At 44.1% G+C, this 22,809-nt stretch overlaps 1 protein-coding gene across 1 annotated transcript in view; it reads left to right on the top strand.

Moving 5' to 3' along the window:
- The first annotated feature begins 335 nt into the window (after nucleotides 1-335).
- LOC126355662 (puromycin-sensitive aminopeptidase-like protein) overlaps nucleotides 336-22,809 on the top strand; it is a 32,141-nt gene continuing 9,667 nt past the window's right edge. Inside the window, exons 1-9 of the mRNA XM_050006025.1 lie at nucleotides 336-469; nucleotides 4,705-4,900; nucleotides 7,264-7,370; nucleotides 14,565-14,640; nucleotides 15,590-15,696; nucleotides 17,900-18,058; nucleotides 18,899-19,211; nucleotides 21,789-21,944; nucleotides 22,036-22,189. Coding sequence (XP_049861982.1) covers nucleotides 336-469; nucleotides 4,705-4,900; nucleotides 7,264-7,370; nucleotides 14,565-14,640; nucleotides 15,590-15,696; nucleotides 17,900-18,058; nucleotides 18,899-19,211; nucleotides 21,789-21,944; nucleotides 22,036-22,189 — 1,402 coding nt within the window. The remainder of the gene's footprint in view (nucleotides 470-4,704; nucleotides 4,901-7,263; nucleotides 7,371-14,564; nucleotides 14,641-15,589; nucleotides 15,697-17,899; nucleotides 18,059-18,898; nucleotides 19,212-21,788; nucleotides 21,945-22,035; nucleotides 22,190-22,809) is intronic.

Here is a 22,809-nt window from a genome sequence, read left to right as displayed (position 1 = left end):
ATACCTCCAATACCTCCATCGTCATTCCGTTTGGGTATAAAGCTATCAAATGACGCTTTTGTACCCCCACCAAATATCCATTATCAACCATGGCTCAGGGTCTCACACTACAAAACTGTGGAGAGATGCGGACTTTATGCGCATCGTTGTGGTTAGGAATCGCATGGCACCACTTTTCCTTTCCATGGTAAAAATCTCTTCATTTCTTCCACAACCAGTATTATATCAGTGATAGCAATCTCAGCAGCTCGCAGCACAAGTACTTTTCGTTTGCCTTTGGCAACAATTACACCTTTGGAACCCACAATGCGACTTACATCCCTGGGCGTTCCAGCATGAGGAGTGTGTGGTGTTTGGTGGGCCTGACGCTGCTGGTGGCGGTGGCCCACGGACAAGACGACCGCCTGCCGGGGGAGAGCCGACCCAGTTCCCAGAGGGTCGACGTCACGGTCTACCAGGACGACGAGGGGTGAGCCACCCACTGCTTGCCTCGCTGCTAGCCTAAGCTACACATACTTCCGCTGCAAAGCCGATTTCGGTGACAATTAATACTCAAGTTGTTGTAAATGTCACACCCGTCTTCCACAGTGAAGAATCATTTCCTCTGGTTTCTGGATCTCAAGTGGCTAAACAGTAACACAATGAGTTAGCGAGTTAATAAGGCAGATGTAAATCTTGAAAGATTCAAGTGAAGGTGATGTAACACTGTCAGATAATTGTGTCTTTTATGAATCTAGTAGAGTACGAACTGTGTATATGTCCTCAGGTAGTGTGGCTCACAGAGAGCAAATTAACCTGGACGATATTTATGCAGTATTTGAGAGTAAGAGCACATAGCGACTTCCAATGAACTTTACGTGTAATGTCAAGCATTTATTAAACCTATTTCACTGTGCCCCATCCCCCCAACAAAATCATGAAAAGAAAAAACTTTACCCCTTACTACATTTTCCCATCAGATGTCTTGCTTTAATTCATTACTTACTTAGTACTAACTCTATTTACCCATATATATATATAACTGAATGTGCCTTCCAAGTTATATCATTACATGACAAGCGGTTCAGGACATATAACGTCACTAACATCGAGATTGGCTATTGCTTTTAATGGAGCGCAAATTATCCAGATTATACTCATATTCATATTCTCATATAATGAGAGCACTTAGTCGCTCATTTTCTTCATGTAAACATGTAGCACATTAACGTATTTGTTAAGTAACCACACAGGAGCTCGATTCTTTAAAGAATCGTGTGAGAGGGTTTGCTGGTAGGTGCGGAATTCATGACAATGTACGTGCGAAAATATGTCCTACTACTGTGGCTCGCATGAAACATTTAAACACTATTTTGTATCACTAAAGTAAAGTCGTACGGCACGATTCGTAGGGGGCATCGAAAAGCAGCTTCAAGCCACCTAATTGGAAAGCGTTTCACCATCGTTCAAGCCCATTCGCATCTTCGCAAGGTGTGAGAGTTATGTGTTCAAATGTATCTGGTAAGTGTAGGTGACAGTAATGAGTTTATGTATGGTCTGGTGTCACGTTTGTATTGGTTGATAATGAGAGAAGTGAGTCGTCTCGAAAAGCACCAAGGCAGCCGCTGTGGGGGGGCGTATGGAAATTATAATTGTTAATGAATGTGGAATGTCTTTCCCAACGATGCACTATATGTGGGGCGGCAGGTGGAAATGTTTGTTGAATATTAAACGGATGTAACGTAGAAAAGACGCATTTACCGGCCGATTAGCAACATATGTGGTGTGGCGGGTGCAAATAATTGTCAATGAAATGTTCCTATGATTTATTTTATGCTGTTGTTTGCCGTTCTCAACACTGGCTCTCTAACTACAATATTGGAAACCAGAAAGTGATTAGGAAACGTGAAGCCTATAATTAGAATTCCTAGTGCCCACTTCAACTTGGAAATACACTTATAGCTACAGCTTATAGCTCTGAGGGATTAGGAGATTGTCTGGGATTCATCATCAAAAACGATTGACTCTAAAATGTTCACTATATTCTGAAAGTCACAGACCAAAAAAAATCCACACAATCCAACTACCAGAGCAGTTCAGAGTCTAATGCGCTGATGCAACTTTAACTGTTCAGATTAAATGTTTAAGTGAATGCTCGCCGTAATTTGATGATAATGTTCATCAAACACCGCGCTAAATAATGGTAGAATGTCTGTGCTGCGGCAGCACGTGAAAATACGACATATGTAAACTGAAGATAGATCATTAAAGTCATCCCAGAATTAGCACTTCACTCGAAAACGATTTCATGGTTACGCGTATCCCGAGTAACTTATTACTGCATCCGAGGCTGTTTGTATCAACGATACTGACACGACGCGACTCCCGGCACAGGTGGTGCACTAATCAGCTACTGGAGGGAACTGGGGCCTTCCTTCCTCGTGCAGCATTCTTACATATAAAGCCGTGGTGCGGACGGCTAAGGGAATGCCTGATCAAATCTGCTCTCCCGACTAGCCGCTGGGATAATAATACACGGCTAAGTTATTGAATAAATCATTGCTTCCTTTGCTGATGGCCGATGAAGCTTTCAATTTAATTGTGCAATCAGCACACAAGTAAGCAATCATAATACAAGTCTGACGTGGCCAAGTCAAATATTTTGGGCGAGAGAATTAATTTAATTACACTATACGCAGTAGACGAACTTTGAAATTGCTCTTTGGAGATACGCTATAGCTATAGTTTTATAGTTATTCTGTTGAAACTTCTCACATTTCTATAATTATAATGGATCTCCCTTCTACTTAAATTTAAACATCCTAGCCTTATTTATTGGCCTACTTAATCTATCTTGCTTCCTTAATTTTTAAGACAAAAACCAGAAAATTATGAATTTCAACTAAAATTTTAATTTGTGAGATCGAGAATACTGTTTCCCCTAAATTAGTATGCAAAAGGAATCTAAATATAAATTTTTAAGTTTCTAGCTCTTTTCTGTTGCGCCAATGTTTTTTTACAGAAAAACGTCCAAATCTTGAAAATGGTTAAAGTTATTGCACTGATATTCAATACATACTGATTTAGTACTACTCCTGACATGCTAGCAACGTTTCAGGTTATTTACTTGATTTTTAAAGTATTGCGCAACATTTATGACGTCAGAGCTAGTTACAGCGGACTGGTGGCACACAATGGAAAGACTACTGTGAATTTTATGCGGCGTGAGTAGGCTGCTTCCCTACACCGCTAAGGTTGAGACATTGTGGAGATGTTAACAATTTAATCCAGAACATTAGGAACGTTACGCCACTACCTCTCCTTTCCTTTACCCTAAAGGCAAAGGTAAAGCACGGAACAGCACACGGCACTCACCTATGCAAGCTCTGCCCTTAACCACAGTTCGTTAATTTCGGTGATGTGACGGGAACCGGTGTATTCCACGAGCCAATGCCGTTGGCACTGTAGTATTGCAGTTCGTGAATAAAAACGAACGAAATCTATTGTGACTACAAACATTTACCTGGCAATGATCTCGTAACTTTTGTGTGTCACCACTATATTCAGTCAGAATCGGACCAAGCACTGAACATCGGAGAGTTTCTCAAAGAAATTCACTAGTTACCACTCACTGGATTACACCTGATTTATTCTCATCGTCATCCTAACATTAAACAACGGAATTTTCACAGATCCAGCAGAAAGGCTCGTACAGTTATTTAAGTAAATTGCACTTTATTTCTGCTAAATGGCTATAACACATGTCAGTTGGGCAACGTTATCAGTAAAAGGTGTTCAAAAGGAGAAAAACTTACATAACACAACGAACAGAAATTTCCTAACTTGGCTTGATCAAGTTTTGAACACTGTCCAAAAATTCACAGACCACAGTAAAAAATTGGAGTGTGATCTACATCTCCTTCTCCCACAAATATCAGCATCATAGTTGCTGTTATTTGTGCAATGACTACCGAGCCAGTCTGGTACACTAGTGCTTCTCTCGTCGTTTCGTTTCATCAGTGCCATATCGCAACATTTCTCCCTCTTACAAGTTTTAACACGAGATTTTACAGTATAAGCTACAGGCCACAAACCGATATCTCGATAACTACTTGAGCATTGATGACATAGTTCTACTGCCGCCACTTTAAATAATGGACACACTTCACTCTTGATTCATCCTATTGCTACTTCTCGCATAGTTTAGAAACAATTATATTTTACCTGGCATAACGTGAACAACTATCACATACTATGCATCAACAGATACATTAAAAGTAAAGGAATTTTCCGAATCATTAACTTGAATCTAGGCATGTCATCAAATTTCATCCCATTCAAACAGTACAAGAATAGTATAGCTCTGAAAAGCCGCCCAGAAGTGCACCAACAATGACATACTTGACCAACAGTACTGTACGAAGTATAAACAGAAAATTCTTAAAACTCTTACATCATTATGTCAAGTCTTAACGTTTGATATACATAAAATTAAAATATGAAGAGATTGATTAGGGACGAGAGGAAGGCAGAGAAAACTAAGAGAAATGGTGAAAATACGACGAAAGGGAAGCTAGAGCAAGGCCGAATTGAAGAAATGAGAGCAAGTGATGAAAGTGATAAGAGGAGTTAGCTCTTTGTCACGCACCCAGGAGCACATAATGTCTGTTTGCCTGTGTTTGCCACTCACTGCCTCAACGACTGTTGTGTTGGCTGCCCTGGCAGGGAGCGCAGCTTCACCTTCGAGGGCCAGACGAGCGTGACGGCACAGGTGGTGCGTGACACGGCGCAGCTGGTGCTGCACGCCGCAGTCAGCGTCTCCTCCCTCACGGTTCGGTACCAAGGCGGCGATGTCATCGCCTCCAGCTACGAGCAGCCTCAAGACGGCCGGGACTTCTTGGTGGTGTCGCTACAAGAACAGGTGAGAGATGATAAAATGTCTGTAGCAGAGTTCATCCACATTCCACGCCAGAATAAATTCTTGGTAGCCGAACTGCTGGGAAAGAAGTGAGACCGCCACACAAGGAGGTAGTATGCATCATCTTTTTGTGATGATGAGGTCCCGTACTCCGAGGGGCGTATGGGACGATGCGGGAGACCCGCACCGCTGTACTAGGCAAGGTCCTAGTGGAGGTGGTTTGCCATTGCCTTCCTCCGACCGTAATGGGGATGAATAATGATGATGAAGAAGACGACACAACACCACCCATTCATCTAGAGGCAGGAACAATCCCTGACCCCGCCGGGAATCGAACCCGGGACCCAGTGGGCGCGAAGCAAGAACGCTGCCGCAAGACCACGTAGTGTAAACAAATCTGAACATTGAGGAACTTATATTATGAAACACAAATTTTCCCCTGTTTCAATTAGAAATATATTCCACACTTTTAGCTCAAAATTATAAGAAAGACAGCAGTTGATGTATTCTACTTCTTCCACTTACTTTAAGGGAAATATTCACTGAAAGGTACATTTAATTGTGTTTCATAAAGTACGTACATCGACTCTCCGAATTGGATTTCACTGCATTTTACTCTTTGTTCTCACAATTTTTTAATAGCGCTAGCTTATATTATGTAGTTTATCATATATTATTAAAATTCCAGTTGGAAATCTACAAATACCTGTAGAACAGACAGTTTTCCAATGTTCATTTCTTTCCGACACATAATTTAAAAAGTATATATATATATATATATATATATATATATATATATATATATGGATTAAAGGTAATGGAGGTTGAACACAGAGTTGGCTAGAGACAAAAATTGGCGGTTACGATTCTAATGTTGCGGTTTGAATACTCCACAAATCAAGTCATCGATGCTAGATCAGGGCTAACGGGTTCCATCGATCTCGCTGCAGTTAATCGAACATGACGAGTCAGCTGTGGCGCTGCGGTCGCTTCGTACTCATCGACTCGTTCCCTCTTACTCAATCAAGCATGCATGATGATTCGTTAGTTGTGACTTGCTGTTAGCACAAAAAATGAGTACACAATTTTACTGCTGTAATGTAGCATCGACAAGACGAAATGACCGATTGCTGGGGTCAGATAGCCATTAACGAAGCTCTGTTTCCTAAGACTGGAGGGGGTGCGACGAAAATTACCTGTTGCAAAGGACACAATCGCACAAGCGTTCCACTAGAGGAGGAGTTATATGTGGAATAGGTTTCGTGCTATAATCCACGATTCAAACGAAAAACTTACAAATTTCGTCCAATCTAAACGAAATGTTTCTATTCTTTATTCCTCCTCCACCATGAGAAAACAATATCACTGTGACGAACGGAAACTGGGCGCAAAGAAAAGTCACTCTTATAGCCCCGTGGCAAAAAGCTCGCTATTTCTGTATTCATTTGCTCGTGGCAACTTGCGTTTGTGGGCAAACTGTGAGTTATGAGGCTTATAATTCGTTTCTGTAATTTATTTTAATAATTAATGATTATTCTGTGACTGCACGTAATCCTCATGTCATGTTTTCTGGTACTGTCGTTTAATACTCGTTAACTCCCGGAAAGTCCGCATCAGTCATTGTAATAGTTAGACATTTTCTGACTAGGTATTAAATATTAAATTTGCAACAGTTTTCGAAAAAGTTTTATATATATTAATGTTTGTATAAAAAGAACTATATTTACTGCTCACTGAACGGTCATTATACTGGTAGATACCAAATGTCATGCCCAATGGTTGCTTTTGCCATTTAGGCAAGACGGACGTTTTGTGACATTTGAACTTGCTCTTGAGAATGCTTTCAAAGCCGAAATCATGACTGTGTGAAATAAATGAATAGTAATTTACATTTCAATGGTGGAAATTTATTTCAAAACGGTTTTGTATGTAGCGGGAATGGCGCGAGTCCGCCATTATACCTGCGATCTCGTGTACTTACTGTCTTTGTGAGGGAATCGAGTGAACTTGTGCCCAGCAACAGACTCAGGTGATGTATGGGCTGTGGAAAAGGTTCACGAGTCTCGTCTACAGACACACGGGGACAGCGAGTTCCGAGATGACTTTACAGGATACTCTGGCGAGCTTAAAGCGAGTTTCTAATCTCTAATAGTTGAGTTACTTCGATACTAAATGATGGGAATAAAAATATTTGGGTCGTTCACTGAGAGAACAGACCAGCTAGTGGAAATGGTTTGTGAAGTTAGATGTTAGATGTCATCAAATTCTTTCTCTCACAATTTTCCAGTTGAACTAACCTCTATCCTCAGTACTAACAAAGTGTACCATGGGATGCATTATGGGTCATTCACGTCTCCATGTTGCAGGAGGCAGAGGGCAGCCTTTTGGTGCTGGACATCATCTTCAGTGCCAACATCGGCAACAGGGAGCCCGGCTTCTCTCGCTATGACTATCAAGGGCGGAACGAGCAAGCGTGAGTATGATACAGGTCACAGTGCTGTCAGCATTAGACACACATTGGGAGACACTGCTCTTGACCCTTAGAAACAGCAATAACATATAACGCTACTTAGCATCTACAAAATATCCTCATGCAAGGTATTATCTAACACTGCCCAAATGACTATTTAGATACTTGTTGGATGTGTACACATTTGGCTGCTGTAGACGAGCAATAATGGGAGACTTGCCTAACTTGGAGGCCATAGGACAGTCAGGCAGAGAGGGCACTAGCAGCTATATCAACGACTGCAGTTTTTTTAGTTGAGTAGCAGCGTGTGAGCTGGTGACAACCCGTAGAAATCAGTAGTCACTAATAAAACTTAATGTTGTGGTTGGCAGGAGAGCCAACCGGGTTTTTCTAAAGGGACCGAAATGCACGCTTTTTAGCTCACTCAGGGTGGCGTGCGGTCTGGAACATGACAAGGGAATTAGAATTGAGAAAAATGCACGTAGCTGGTGGAATACTTAACTTTAATCCATTAATGGAGAACGTCGCTCTTTATACATGAGTCACAATATCAATAGTACGGATACTGGCGCCTTGCTAGGTCGTAGCAAATAACGTAGCTGAAGGCTATGCTAACTATCGTCTCGGCAAATGAGAGCGTAGAAGTAAGTGAACCATCGCTAGCAAAGTCAGCTGTACAGCTGGGGCGAGTGCTAGGAAGTCTCTCTAGACCTGCCGTGTGGCGGCGCTCGGTCTGCAATCACTGATAGTGGCGACACGCGGGTCCGACGTATGCTACCGGACCGCGGCCGATTTAAAGGCTACCACCTAGCAAGTGTGGTGTCTGGCGGTGACAACACATTCTTCCCCCGCAAATCGGCGTACGTTTGTGGAATAAGGCTTCCGCACGCCGTGGGGAGGACCGCATGATGACGTATGCGACGATGTGGGGATCCTTACAACGGCGAGGCTGTGCCACCCGCACCCTGCCATTCGGACCGCGGGGAGCCAGGAAACGCCTGAAAACCTGCTCCAGGGTGCACGCCAACATGCGGTGTATGCGCCCGTAGAGAGACAGGAGGGGCCGAAGGGTCGACCTCCATCGGGCCGGGGCACCCGACGGGCGAAGACGACATAAGGTCCGGAGCGGGCAAGAGTTCCATGTCGGAGGACAACTGGTCACGGGAAGCGATCGGCGGCGCGTGACCCAGGGAGGCTCCCGGCGGTTGCAGCGACGCGTCCATTGCGGGCGTCGCCGGCGGGAGAACAGGTTGTTGCGACGGCGGCGGCGGCGGCGGCGGCGGCGCGTCGCCATGGAGCAAAATGCAAGGCAGCGTCGGTAACACCTGGGGCTGAGGCGAGCCAGTAGATGGGTCCCCGGGGCCCTGACCGGATGGCACCGTCGCTGAAAGACGGCGAGCGGCAGATCCCGTGCGACGACAGAGGCGCATCTGATTGAGATGCCGACGCACCTCACCAGAGGCCCCCAAAACCAGATACATAGCGCGGCCGAGGCAGCGAAGAATGCGCCCTTCGAGCCAACGCCGTGAACCTCGATAGTGGCGATGGTAGGCAACGTCGCCAGGAGCAAAAGCAGGTGTCTGCCGCTGCACAGGAACCTGATGCGGCGGATGTAGCAAACACATCAAGGTTCGATGAGAGCGACCGTGGAGCAACTCAGACGGCGAGAGACCATCTCGGGGCTGAGAGCGATACGAGGACAAAAAGATCAATAACGCGTCCTCCCGAGAATGCGACTCTTTCAACTTCAACATCTGTGACTTGAAAGTCCTAACCAATCGTTCAGCGGCACCGTTTGACTGTGGCGAAAACGGCGCGGACGTCAGATGTTGAATACCATTGGCCTTGCAGAATGACTGAAATTCTGCGCACATGAATTGTGGGCCATTGTCGGAAACAATAGTCTGTGGAAGACCTTCAATGCAAAAGATAGCGGATAACGCTTGGATGGTGGCAGATGACGTCGTGGAAGACATACGCACAACAAAAGGAAAATTACTGAATGAATCTACCACAACCAACCATCCAGCATTCCAGAATGGACCAGCAAAATCGATGTGTAAGCGTTGCCAAGGGAAAGTGGCTTTTGGCAATGCAAAGAATTTCCGCGGTGGTGCTGATTGTCATTCGGCACACACCATGCAAGAAGAGCACATATTCGTAATCGCGGCATCGATTCCGAACCAAGTACAGTGCTGACGAGCAAGTTGTTTCGTTCTCACTATACCCCAATGTCCTTGGTGGAGAAGCTGTAAGACAGAGGACTGTAACGAACGTGGTACCACGACCCTGGACTGATCATTATCAGAACGCAACAGCAAAACACCACGTCGTACAAAAAGTCTCTCCTTGTCAGCAAAAAACCGGCGAACCAACGAGTCTCCGATCCGTGACTCTGACAAGGGCCATTGCGTAGCAACAAAACGCAGAACGGGAGCAAGGACAGGGTCGGCAGCTGTGGCTGTAGCTACACGACGAAAATCAATCGGAAACGATTCGACCACGTCATCGGTTTCCGCATCAATGAACATGCAAGCAAGTTCGGAAGAATCGAATGCCATATTCTCAGCAACAGGCAAACGGGACAACGCATCGGCGTTTCCGTGCTTAGCAGTGGACCGATACAAGATGTCGTAGCGGTACTGCGAGAGGAAAATAGACCAGCGAATGAAGTTCTGCGCTGTACGTGGAGGTACAGGCTTGGTCGGATGAAGAAGCGATGTGAAAGGTTTGTGGTCTGTGATTATCGTAAAGTGACGACCATACAAGAAATCATGAAACTTTGTAACACCAAATACGAGAGCCAATGCTTCTTTCTCGATCTGTGAATAATTTCTTTGCGCAGGCGAAAGCAATTTGGACTCAAAGGCAATAGGGCGATCGTGCGATCCATCTTTGTGCGCAAGCACAGCACCGAACGCGAAATCGGATGCATCCACCATCAACAAGAGGGGCTTCTGGGGATCGAATGGCGTAAGGCAAGTATTGGAAAGCAACGCCGATTTCAACTGGCGAAAGGCGCTTTCGCATTCCGTCGTCCAGACGAACGGAACACCCTTACGGCGTAAGCGATGAAGCGGAGCTGAAATGGAAGAGGCCTGTGGCACATAGCTATGGTAGTAATTTATTTTTCCCAGCACACTCTGTAGCTGCTTCAAATTCCGCGGCGAAGGCAAGTCTTGTATGGCACGAAGTTGCGTTGGATTGGGATGTATGCCTTGGGCATTGAGTACATGTCCCAGGTATGGCAAGTCCCGAGCAAGAAACACACATTTGTCCTTCCGCAAGCGAAGACCATTTTGTCGCAAAACCTGAAATAATGTTCTGAGATTGGCCAAATGTTCTTCTTCCGTCTTTCCAGAGATCACCATATCGTCCAGATAGTTCGCTGCCGAAGGGACCGACGCACAAACAGTTTGTAGATATTGCTGAAACAATGCAGGGGCGGATGCACACCCGAATGGCAGTCGTTTGAATTGATACAACCCAAGATGCGTGTTAACCACCAAAACGCGCTGGGATTCTTCGTCCACCGGTATTTGCAAGTACGCATCTGCTAGGTCCAACTTCGAAAAATATTTACCCGGGCACAGTTTGTCAAAAAGATCTTCCGGGCGGGGTAAAGGAAAAGTTGCAATCACTAGTTGTGGATTCACTGTTGCCTTGATGTCCACACAAAATCTCAACTTTCCGGAAGGTTTTGGCAAAATTACTAAGGGTGATGCCCAGAGAGAAGCCTGCACACGTTCAATTACACCTTCTGATTCCAACTCGTGTAATGTTTTTGCGACCTCATCACGCAATGCGTGGGGAACATTGCGCGCTCTGAAAAATTTCGGTTGCGCGTTTAGTTTCAGTTCCAAATGTGCTTTATAGTTCGTAGCGCAACCGAGGCCCGGTGCAAAAATGTCTGCAAATTCTCCACATAGACGAGAAACACTGTCTGAAGGCACAGTCTGGTTCACTGATAGGACCTTATTTACTATAGACAAGTTAAACAACTGAAATCGAAACCAAATAAGTTCACTGCAGAAGAAGAACGAAGGACGTAAAATGACAAGTTTTGTTTGTCCTTTGTATGTTGCAAGAAGACTGCACTGTCCTAACACAGGGATACGTTGCCCTGAATAGCTTAACTGAACCTTTTCGGCACGCAACGGAGGTGTGCCCAGCAGTTTGTAAGTGTCTTGATTGATCAGTGAAACTGCAGCTCCGGTATCGAGCTGGAATGGTATCACCTTGCCGTTAATGTCCAAGTCTACAAAATGTTTATTGTCCTGCTGACGACAAGAGCGACTGTCTCGTGCAACGTGTACTGACATTGGTACATAATCACTTGCGACTTGACGGGAGTTCCGGCGATGGCGACGCACACTATTTTTGGGACGAACACAGGAACTGTTAGAGAGAGTGGCACTGGGCGGAGTGGAATGAACTACGTGAATTTCCATGGGCGAAGTTTCGCGAGCCTGAGTATCCTTGGTTCGATTCCGATTCCGGCGCCAAGCAAAGGGCCTGGAACGGTTTTGAGCTACCGATCTGAGCTTTTTCTGGCAAACACTCTGAACATGTCCTTTTTTATTACAATAAAAGCAAAGAGCTTGGCATGACGGGCAATTCTCACGCGAATGTTTAGTAGCACACCGCGGGCATGATTTGATCACTGCATTTGCTGGCCTGCGCGGCACACGTGGCTGAGAGCCTGGCGGCAGCGGCGCAGCCGGGCGCGAGGGCTGTTTACTGCTCCGTGCAGCTCGCCCGGCGGGCCGGTTAACCTGACACTGCTGACGAAGTTTCAAATGATTCCTGAGCAAAGTCAAGTGTGTCCTGCCGATCCAATATGTCCGTCACTTGTTGACGGGAGGGATTGACTAGTTTCAAAATCTGTTCCCTTATACGAACATCAGAAACGTTCTGTGCAATTGCATCACGTACCATAGTATCTGAATAAGGGAGTCGACATTGACACTCAAAAACGCAATCCCTAGTAAGGCCTTGCAAGGTTGCAACCCACTCCCGATTAGTCTGACCTGCCGTACGTTTTGTACGAAAGAAGGTATACCGTTTGGCAACTACACTGACTGATTCCTTGAAATATGCATCTAATGCAGACAACATTTCTTCGTAGGACAGAGTTGCTACGTCGCGTCGGAGAAATAATTTGACTATCACACGATACGTATGTACCCCGACCGAGGAAAGGCTGCCGCTCGTTACCTTGAATTCTGTAGGCGGCGAGATGGAATCCAAATTGGCGTGACCACTCAAGCCAGCTTTCCAGTGCAGCATCAAAAGGTCGAAAAGTGGGCGCAACTGCTTGTTGTGGCTGCGTTAGAGGTGGAGCGGCTGCTGCCGCATCGTTTTGCATCGCACGTTGACCCTGGACGAGCTGTCCAAGGGCATCCAGTAAGGCCTGCGTCTGCTGATTCTGTAAGCGATAAAATTCGGACAGTACATCTGGAGATTGTGGAGAAGCTATTACACAAGTAAATCAGGGCAATATCAATACGAACGCGGTTTTGCCTCGTCGCCAATGTTGTGGTTGGCAGGAGAGCCAACCGGGTTTTTCTAAAGGAGGCCGAAATGCACGCGTTTTAGCTCACGCAGGCTGGCGTGCGGTCTGGAACATGACAAGGGAATTAGAATTGAGAAAAATGGACGTAGCTGGTGGAATACTTAACTTTAATCCATTAATGGAGAACGTCGCTCTTTATACATGAGTCACAATATCAATAGTACGGATACTGGCGCCTTGCTAGGTCGTAGCAAATAACGTAGCTGAAGGCTATGCTAACTATCGTCTCGGCAAATGAGAGCGTAGAAGTAAGTGAACCATCGCTAGCAAAGTCAGCTGTACAACTGGGGCGAGTGCTAGGAAGTCTCTCTAGACCTGCCGCGTGGCGGCGCTCGGTCTGCAATCACTGATAGTGGCGACACGTGGGTCCGACGTATACTACCGGACCGCGGCCGATTTAAAGGCTACCACCTAGGAGGTGTGGTGTCTGGCGGTGACACCACACTTAACATGTTTTCTCATGTATACTGCACGCTTACTAATTTCAGCTTCATGTAAAGTGATATGGTGGTTCTAGTGCACACTTTTCTAACTATTAGCAAATATGTCAAGGGCAATCGATAAATCAGACGCAGTCAAGTATATGTAATAATTTTCAGTTCTTCGTCGATATCTGGCAGCTTTCCGGAATCAGCTTCTACTCTCAAAAGTTGAATGATACATTCAGTGCGTACTGTAGTGTCTGCTTTTCAGAGAATCAAAATACCCTTCATCTGCCGTTCTACACCTTTTGATCCACCTTCTGTCAAAACTTTTCATACTCCTGTACAATTCTTGTAGGAAAGTTTTCTAATCGCCTTTGTTCCCAGCAACTCCTTCAAACAATTTTCATTTTTGCTCTTAGCTAAATATGATAATCTACTTTGTTTTCTAAGGTGTTGACTATTATTTGTTACTGATTATTAGCATGCTTTAATTAATATTAATCATTGAGACTACCATTTCATTTGAAGAATGATAGTGACAGGATGGGTTAATATTGTACATGAAATGAAATTAATATCGGCTTGTAGATTTAAGACCAAATTTTATTCTCTAATCGTAAAAAGCCAGGAATCAACTTAAAATTAGGTGCTGGTTTAGCGTCCTCTCGTTGTCTTACTGGCAACTACAGGAGGCTATTGTGGTGAGTGTGGGGGGGGGGGGGGGGGGGGGGGGAAGGGGGTGGATGACAGGGGGAGATGCATTCACAAAATGCTTCAGACATTTCTTTAAAAAGCAGGAATTTCTTCTCGGTGTTCATTCGTCAGTAAAAACTGTTCACAGTAGGAAGTTTGCGCTTTCTGATTTTCAGTATGACGTGTAACACGACGAGTTTGTTATTCGGTTTGATTGTGTGGTGTAATATTGTCTTTCATTTCGCACTCTTCACTGTAGCATTTATGGGCAGTAACACAACTTTATCAGGGAAGAAGGTGACATAGAGTAGAGTACCAACGGCAAGATTAAAAGATACATTGCAGAGAATAGTTATCTATCTCCACAGAGCACATTATCAGATACTTTCTCAATCGAATTTCTATGTTCTTTTGTCATGATCGTGGCTGCTTCTGATTGGAATCTCCTTCCAGTGAAATATGAGTGGTGCTTGTCGAAAATTCAGCTATAAGGTTTGGTTATAGGACAGCTCCTATAGATGCTAGACAGTTGATTGCGTTCCCAGTACTTGATCTCCACTCGTACGTTGCAGAGTTCGTTGTAAATCGTATGTCATAGAGTTTTCTTTTCAGATTTTCTGATTAAGTTCTCTTATAGTTCCGCACATTTGCTGTAACCGTGCCTCCTAGTGACTGACTTTAATTTTTGTTCATCTTTTGTAGCTGTTGAAATACGTCTTCTCCACGCGTCACTCAGCTTGTTTCAAGCAAACTTGCATCTGTTGATACAGTTAAGTGAAAGGCCGTCTGCTGCGAATTCCTGTTTGTATGATCATGATGCCCAATCCCCTTACGTTATTGGTAAACTGGTTCTACTGTACGATGACATGAGTAAAATATATAGGCAGTGCCTCAGCTACAACGTAACTGCCGCGCTATGCTCTTGCGTCCACAGGGCCGTATGTGCGACGCAGTTCATGCCGACGGACGTTTTGTGACATTTCAACTTGCTCTTGAGAATGCTTTCAAAGCCGAAATCATGACTGTGTGAAATAAATGAATATTAATTTACAGTTCAATGGTGGAAATTTATTTCAAAACGGTTTTGCATGTAGCAGAAATGGCGCGAGTCCGCCGTTATACCTGCGATCTCGTGTACTTACTCTTCTCTGTGAGCGAATTGAATGAACTTGTGCCCAGCAGCAGACTCAGATGATGTGTGGGCTACGGCAGAGGTTCACGAGTCTGGTCTACAGACACACGGGGACAGCGAGTTCCGAGATGACTTCACGGGACACGCTGACGAGTTTAAAGCGAGTTTATAATCTATAATAGTTGAGTTACTTCGGTACTAAATGATGGGAATAAAAACATTTGGGTCGTTCACTGAGAGAACAGACCAGCTAGTGGAAATGGTTTGTGGAGTTAGATGTTAGATGTCATCAAATTCTTTCTCTCACAATTTTCCACTTGAACTAACCTCTATCCTCAGTACCTAACAAAGTGTACCATGGGCTGCATTATGGGTCATTCACGTCTCCATGTTGCAGGTGGCAGAGGGCAGCCTTTTGGTGCTCGACATCGGCTTCAGTGGCAACATCGGCAACAGGGAGCCCGGCTTCTCTCGCTATGACTATCAAGGGCGGGTCGGGCAAGAGTAAGTATGATACAGGCCACAGTGCTGTCAGCATTAGACACACATTGCGAGACACTGCTCTTGATCCTTAGAAACCGCAATAGGCTATAACACTACCCGGCAGCTACAAAATATCCTCATGCAAGGTATTATCTAACACTGCCCAAATGCATGCTTAGATAGTTGTTGGATGTGTACACATTTGGCTGTTGTAGACGAGCAATAATGGGAGACTTGTCTAACTTGGAGGCCATAGGACAGTCAGGCAGAGAGGGCACTAGCAGCTATATCAACGACTGCAGTTTTTTTAGTTGAGTAGTAGCGTGTGAGCTGGTAACAACCCGTAGAAATCAGAGGTCACTAATAAAACGTAGCATGTATTCTCATATGTACTGCAACCTTAGTAATTTCAGCTACATGTAAAGTGGTATGGTGGTTCTAATGCACACTTTCCAAAGATATGTTTACTCCTCTCACAACTACTAGCAAATACGTCAAGGGCAATCGATAAATGCGGCTCAGTCAAGTATATGTAAATATTTTCTATTCTTCGTCGATGTCTGGAAGCTTTTCGGAGTCGGCGCCTATTTTGTAAAGGTAAGGGATAGATTCAGTGCGTACTGTAGCGTCCGCTTTTCAGAGAATCAAAATATCCACTTCATGTACTGTTTTGCACCTTTTGATCCACCTTCTGTCAAAACCTTTCATAGTCCTGTACAATGCTTGTAGAAAAGTTTTCTACTTGTGTTTGTTCCCACCAATTCCTTCAAACAAGTTTCTTTTTTGCTCTTAGCTAAATATGTTAATCTACTTTCTTTTCTAAGGTGCTGACTATTATTTGTAACTGATTATTAGCATGCTTTAACTAATAATAATTATTGAGACTACCACTTCATTTGAAGCATAATAGTGATAGGATGGGTTGATGTGCATGAAATGAAATTAATGTCGACTGGTATATTTAAGGCCATATTCTATTCTCTTATAGTAAAAAGCAAGGAATCAACTTAAAATTAGGTGCTCGTTTAGCGTCCTCTCTTTGTCTTACTGGCAACTACAGGAGGCTATTGTGGTGAGTGGGGGGGGGGGGGGGGGGAATGATAGAGGAAGATGCATTCGTACTATCCGGAGACATGTGTTATCAGTTCAGTCAACACTTCATTCTCTTGTCCTAAGACGTTATGGATATTACATATCCTAACTCGGCTACAAAGTGATACGTTCCTTTGGCTATATCCCCAACTCTTCCTTACGATATCATGTTATGTTCAAATATAGCAATTCATTATCATCATTACTTTGAGCTTATAGTACATAAATCAATGAAGAACAGTGAAATCTCCCCACCAGAAAAAAGTCACAAAATGATTCAGACATGTTTAAAAAGCAGGTATTTCTTCTCGGTGTTTATTTATCAATAGAAACTGTTCACAGTAGGAAGTTTGCGCTTTCTGATTTTCAGTATGACGTGTAACACGACGAGTTTCTTATTCGGTTTGATTGTGTGGTGTAATGTTGTCTTTCATTTCGCACTCTTCACTGTAGCATTTATGGGCAGTAACACAACTTTATCAGGGAAGGAGGTGACATAGAGTAGAGTACCAACGGCAAGATTAAAAACGATACATTGCAGAGAATAGTTATCTATGTCCACAGAGCACATTATCAGATACTTTCTCAATCGAATTTCTTTGTTCTTTTGTCATGATCGTGGCAGCTTCTGATTGGAATCTCCTTCCAATGAAATATGAGTGGTGCATGTCGAAAATTCAGCTATAAGGTTTGGTTATAGGACAGCTCCTATAGATGCTAGACATTTGATTGCGTTCCCAGTACTAGATCTCCACTCGTACGTTGCAGAGTTCGTTGTAAATCGTATATCATAGAGTTTTCTTTTCAGATTTTCTGATTCATTTCTCTTATAGTTCCGCACATTTGCTGTAGCCGGGCCTCTTAGAGACTAACTTTCATTTTTGATCATCTTTTGTAGCTGTTGAAATACGTCTTCTGCACGCGTTACTCAGCTTGTTTCAAGCAAACTTACATCTGGTGATACAGTTAAGTGAAAGGCCGTCTGCTGTGAATTTCTCAGTTTGTATGATCATGATGCCCAATCCCCTTATGTTATTGGTAAATTCGTTCTACTGTACGATGACATGAGTAAAATATATAGGCAGCGCCTCAACTACAACGTAACTGCCACGATATGCTCTTGTGTCCACAGGGCCGTATATGCGACGCAGTTCATGCCGAACTATGCGCGGCGAGCACTGCCGTGCTACGACGAACCAGCATTGAAGGCGCGCTACCAGCTCAACATGCGACTGCGGCCCAAGACTTACCGGGGTTACAGGTCCAACGCACGGAGCATTTACGATGATGAGTAAGCAAAAGTGATTGCCTCCCACTATCACATGTGCGCTATGTAGTTTGAGTCTGACGTAATAGTATACGGTCAGCAAGAAGCACCAACGCAAATATTTCACTTTCCATGACAACAGTTTCGTGGATAGTGATGGCCGACATTTAAATAAGATGTGTGCAAGCAAAGGAAGGGAGAAATTGATAAATATTTTGCTGTCGTAAGGTCCTCTGAAGGAACCGAAACAAGTACAGGCATTCGAAGATCTTTTTCTCATTCAATGCGTTTAATATCTCGAACAGAGCCTATTGCTTGACAGTCGGAATGGATTTCGAAAACATTGCTCTTGCGAAACTCAACTGGTGCTTTTCACACGTGACATTCAGAATTCGAGGTTCAATGCAGTCATGTTGCAGCAATATTTCTTGACTTACAAAAATCATTCGTCTCAAAGTCAGTGGCATATTAACAATTATTGACAAAAACACGATCGTATGCTGCATCAACCTAAATTTGTGAAAAATAATGATTCCTTTTCAGAAAGGTCACAGCATGTAATCTTGGATGTAGATTTAACTGCAGGCGTGGCCCATGGAAATATGTTGGGGCCATAGCCGTCATGTTGCAAATTAATGAGCTTGCAGACAACAGTTACCTAATACTTTTTACGGATGATACGCTTGGTAGGATTTCAAAGTGGTTCGAATGTTGGCCACGCACATTACAATGCTTATGAGAGTATGGATGTAGATGCACTCAACGTTCTAAGTTCTGTCAGCTGCATAGTAGTGGTGTAACATTGTAAATATATGTACTTCCAGAAGCTCACAAAATGTTACGTGGAGCACTTGTCATTTTCAGATTGGACGCTCAGGGTTTCCGTGGCTACTACTTGGAACAGACGCCCCCGATCAGCGCCTACCAGCTGTCCTGGGTACTGCACGACGTGGTTGGTAGGGTGTCGTCTGGGGACGTTAGCACTGTCGTCTGGCAAGTGACCTCCAGAAGCGACCAGAACGGTTTCGCGAGCTACATGGGGCCTCCTTCTGTGGAAGCTATGGAGCAGCTGCTGGGCGTGCCCCTTTCATATTATGATATCAACAAGATGGATCATATGGCCGTACCTGGCTATATAGAGGAAAGCATGAGCGGCTTGGGCATCATCACACTACACGTAAGGACAAGATCAATCTCGTCTAAGGCACGGACAGTGCAGACAATAATTTGACAGACCTACTGAGCCATCTCTCATTGCAAACACATTTCTGCATCGTTTGTGTTTGAAATGATAAATTCTACTGGTTACGACCATACAAATAATTAATTGACCTCAATTGAGAAAATGCTTTCTAATTGTTCTTAATAAAACTCACATCTTTGCAACTTATAACTGCCCCCTTTTGGTTAGACTAATAAAACATTATGCATGCACTTCGCATGAGTGTCGCTAATATTGCGTTTACTATTTACTGTTCCAAGAGAAGATGATATGTTAGTATTTATCTTCATCTGGCATCAGAGTATAGAAGAAAATTACAGATAACAGACACCATTATATTAAGATTCATCAAGGCACTTTATTATAACGGCTGAAGCATTTTATTGTGCTTTAACTTTAACCTTTTTATTTCGACGGATTCTTATCACACGGTGTGATTACAAGAAGATTTGTTCACAAAAATAAAAGATACAGTGTTTCCACACAGGAGACACAAAACAAAATACATGTTACATGTGCAGAGGAAGTTCTTAGAGATCGTAGCCTGGCTGACCCAACACTGAGAGATAACGAGAAGTGAGTGTTTTGGCACGCGTTTCGATGTATATGTAAAACAGTATTGCTTCCAGAATAATCTAAAAATTTCAGTACATCATATTAGTAAGTTATGCAATTTCTATTTTTGGGGTAATGACAAAATTAACAGAAATTATATTTTTTATGGCTTCTAAATTCTTAGAAACATAAAGGAAACATAAGTTATTTATATAGTTACGGAAGTAAATTCAGAAACTTTAAAAGTTTCCCACGTCAGATTGTTTGTTTATATTTAGCGTTACACCAAGATAGTTCATTTCTGTACTTTAATCTTCTTTCCTAAGCATAATGACGTTTCTTACAAGGAACCTTTTGAGTGCGAGGTTGCAAAACGCCAATGATGTTTACGGCATTCGACGTCCTACATATTATCTACCATGCAACGGTAATATTTGTTGGTAATGGTACTGGGCGCCTTGACTGGACGTAGCCAATGGTGAGCATAGCATAAGGCTGCGGAGCGTAGCTGAACTGTTTATTCTACGAGTAACAACAGACAGTGCTAGTGGTGTTGATACAATGCAGAGCAATGGCAAAGGTAAACGAAGTAGCCATTGCATTATTTTTACAGCATCAGTTGGCGAAGTTGACATTTCGTCAGATAGAAACCCAAGGAATTTCGCAGTGAGAAAGACGTGGCGGATGAAATTTTAACGCTTCTGCAATATCAGTCAGTGCAATGTGGTGCTGTAAACGCTTGAAAGTGCGGACATTGTGCATGAGGAGTTCAAATGTTCAAATTTGTGCCGAGGTCATCGATCCCTAGACTTACACACTACTTAGACTAACCTATGCTTAAGAACAATACACACACCCATGCCCGAGGCAGGACTCGAACCTCCGGCGGGAGGGGCGGCGCAATTCGTGACATGACGCCTCAAACCGAGCGGCCATTCCGCGAGGCACACGAAAAGTATAACGATGGCGATCTGCAGTTAACAAGTGAAAGCGATACTGAAAGGTGTCAAGCCACGTTGTTCATCATCCTTGTCGGACACGGAGCCACAAATTCTAATCGCAGTGGAACGTAATACAGGCTGATCTTTGTCCTAGGAGAGAATGGTAAACATAATTACGTACATAAAAGATCATGAACACTTATGAACAGATTTAGAATAAGTACGCAGCAATATGACCGTGTAGTGCATAAGGCTCAACCTCCATATTGTGAGGATCAGTGAAGTGAAATGGAAAGAAGACAAAGATTTCCAGTCAGATGAGTAGAGGGTAAAAGCAACAGCAGCAGAAGATTGTATAACGGGAGTAGGATTTTTTATGAACAGGAAGGCAGGGCAGAGGGTGAGTTAATGGGAGCAGCTGAGTGATGGGGTGTTCTCATCAGAATCGACAACAAACCGGTACTTACGACGATAGTTCAGGTATACCTGCCGATGTCACAAGTGGAAAATAAAGAGGGAGAGAAAGCATTCACTGAGCAGCCAGGACATTATGACCACCGATCTACTATCGATATAAATACGTCCAGGTGCCGCAGCTTCACCTGGCGATGAATGACTGCTAGTCAGACACATGCACGATTCATGTAGTGTCAGTGAGAGTGCCTTCCGCGTGTAGAATGGGGAAGACGCGCCATGTGAGTTTGACCAGTGGCAGTCTGTGAGGGCGCGGAGGCTCGGCAAGACTTGCAGGGTGTTCACGGAGTGTTGTGGTGAGTGTCTTCAACACATGGCGAGACCAAGCTGAAATAACGTCCTGACGTGGGCGTTCACATCTCATTAAGATATCGGACGTCGTAGCCTGAACCGTGAACCGTATTTGTTCCCTAAATTATTAAATAAGCAATTATCATTTCGTTCTGGCTTTCAACTGATAGTAGAGCTGCTTTGTGTTGATTAAACCATCCTGTAGAAGTGGTACGTTGCGTGATGTTGTGGTGATGTCTGCAGGGAGAGCAGTGTGCTGGTGGACGATTAGTACACATCGGAGGCGACCAAGGAGCGAGTGTTGGGCGTCATCCAACGCAAGGCGGCCCACCAGTGGTTCGGTGGCCTGCTCAGCCCCAGCTGGTGGAACGACCTCTGGCTCACCGAGGGCTTCGCCTCCTACTTCCAGTGGATCGCCGCGGCTCTGGTGAGTTCCGAGCAGTCCTCGCAGCGCACGGCCTCCCACTGGCCACCGAGAGGGAGCTAGCGACAGTGTGACGTGCGGCCCGTGTTAACAGGTGCAGCCCTCGTGGCAGCTGCGAGAGGCGTTCGTGGTGAACGCTGTGCTGCAGGCCGCCATGCCGGCAGACGGCGCCCCCGGTAGCTACCCGCTCTCCAAGAGCCCCAACGTCTCCGCTCAGCAGGCCTTCGACGAGTACTTCTATGAAAAAGGTGAGATTCAGTCTAAGCAAGCGACCAACGAAAAACGAATACTGCTACGGCATTAGCAGCGACTACTGCCAACACCAATCAGTCAACATCACATATGCCTTCGTAGTGGTCAGATTGATCTACTGGGTAGTGCACAGTTTTGTACATTGCGTGATACAAATCATATGTCTTACTTGTACAGTATTACAATCAATGAGACAGCCTTCTGGTTGTGAACAGTGGATCAGGTATTTTGACTCATGAATACTTGAAAGGGATAAGTAAAGAACAAATTCAATAACATCGGGAATTAACAGTATACACATAACAATAGGTCCCTTCGAAAAACAGGTAGAGGAATTGAAGATAATTTGCCATTAAAGGCGTTCAAAATGAAACAGCCGTTAAATTCAGTAATAATAACCTCACGCCAATTCAAGAAATAAAACATTAACAATAGTGACCTTTTTAACATTTTAAAATTAAAAAATTTTAAATAAATTAGCCAGGTAAAGTAATTAATACACTTCCAGATTAATTTCTTCACTCGAATTCAAGTCTGAGACATTAAGGGGACCCCCAAAAAATCTTAAGAAAGACAACTTAGGGATCACCCAAAAGATTTACAACAAATAATCACC

The sequence above is a fragment of the Schistocerca gregaria genome, chromosome 3 (genome assembly GCF_023897955.1).
Source record: "Schistocerca gregaria isolate iqSchGreg1 chromosome 3, iqSchGreg1.2, whole genome shotgun sequence".
In the NCBI taxonomy this organism is placed as follows: domain Eukaryota; kingdom Metazoa; phylum Arthropoda; class Insecta; order Orthoptera; family Acrididae; genus Schistocerca; species Schistocerca gregaria.
This window is presented reverse-complemented; position numbering and strand designations above follow the sequence as displayed.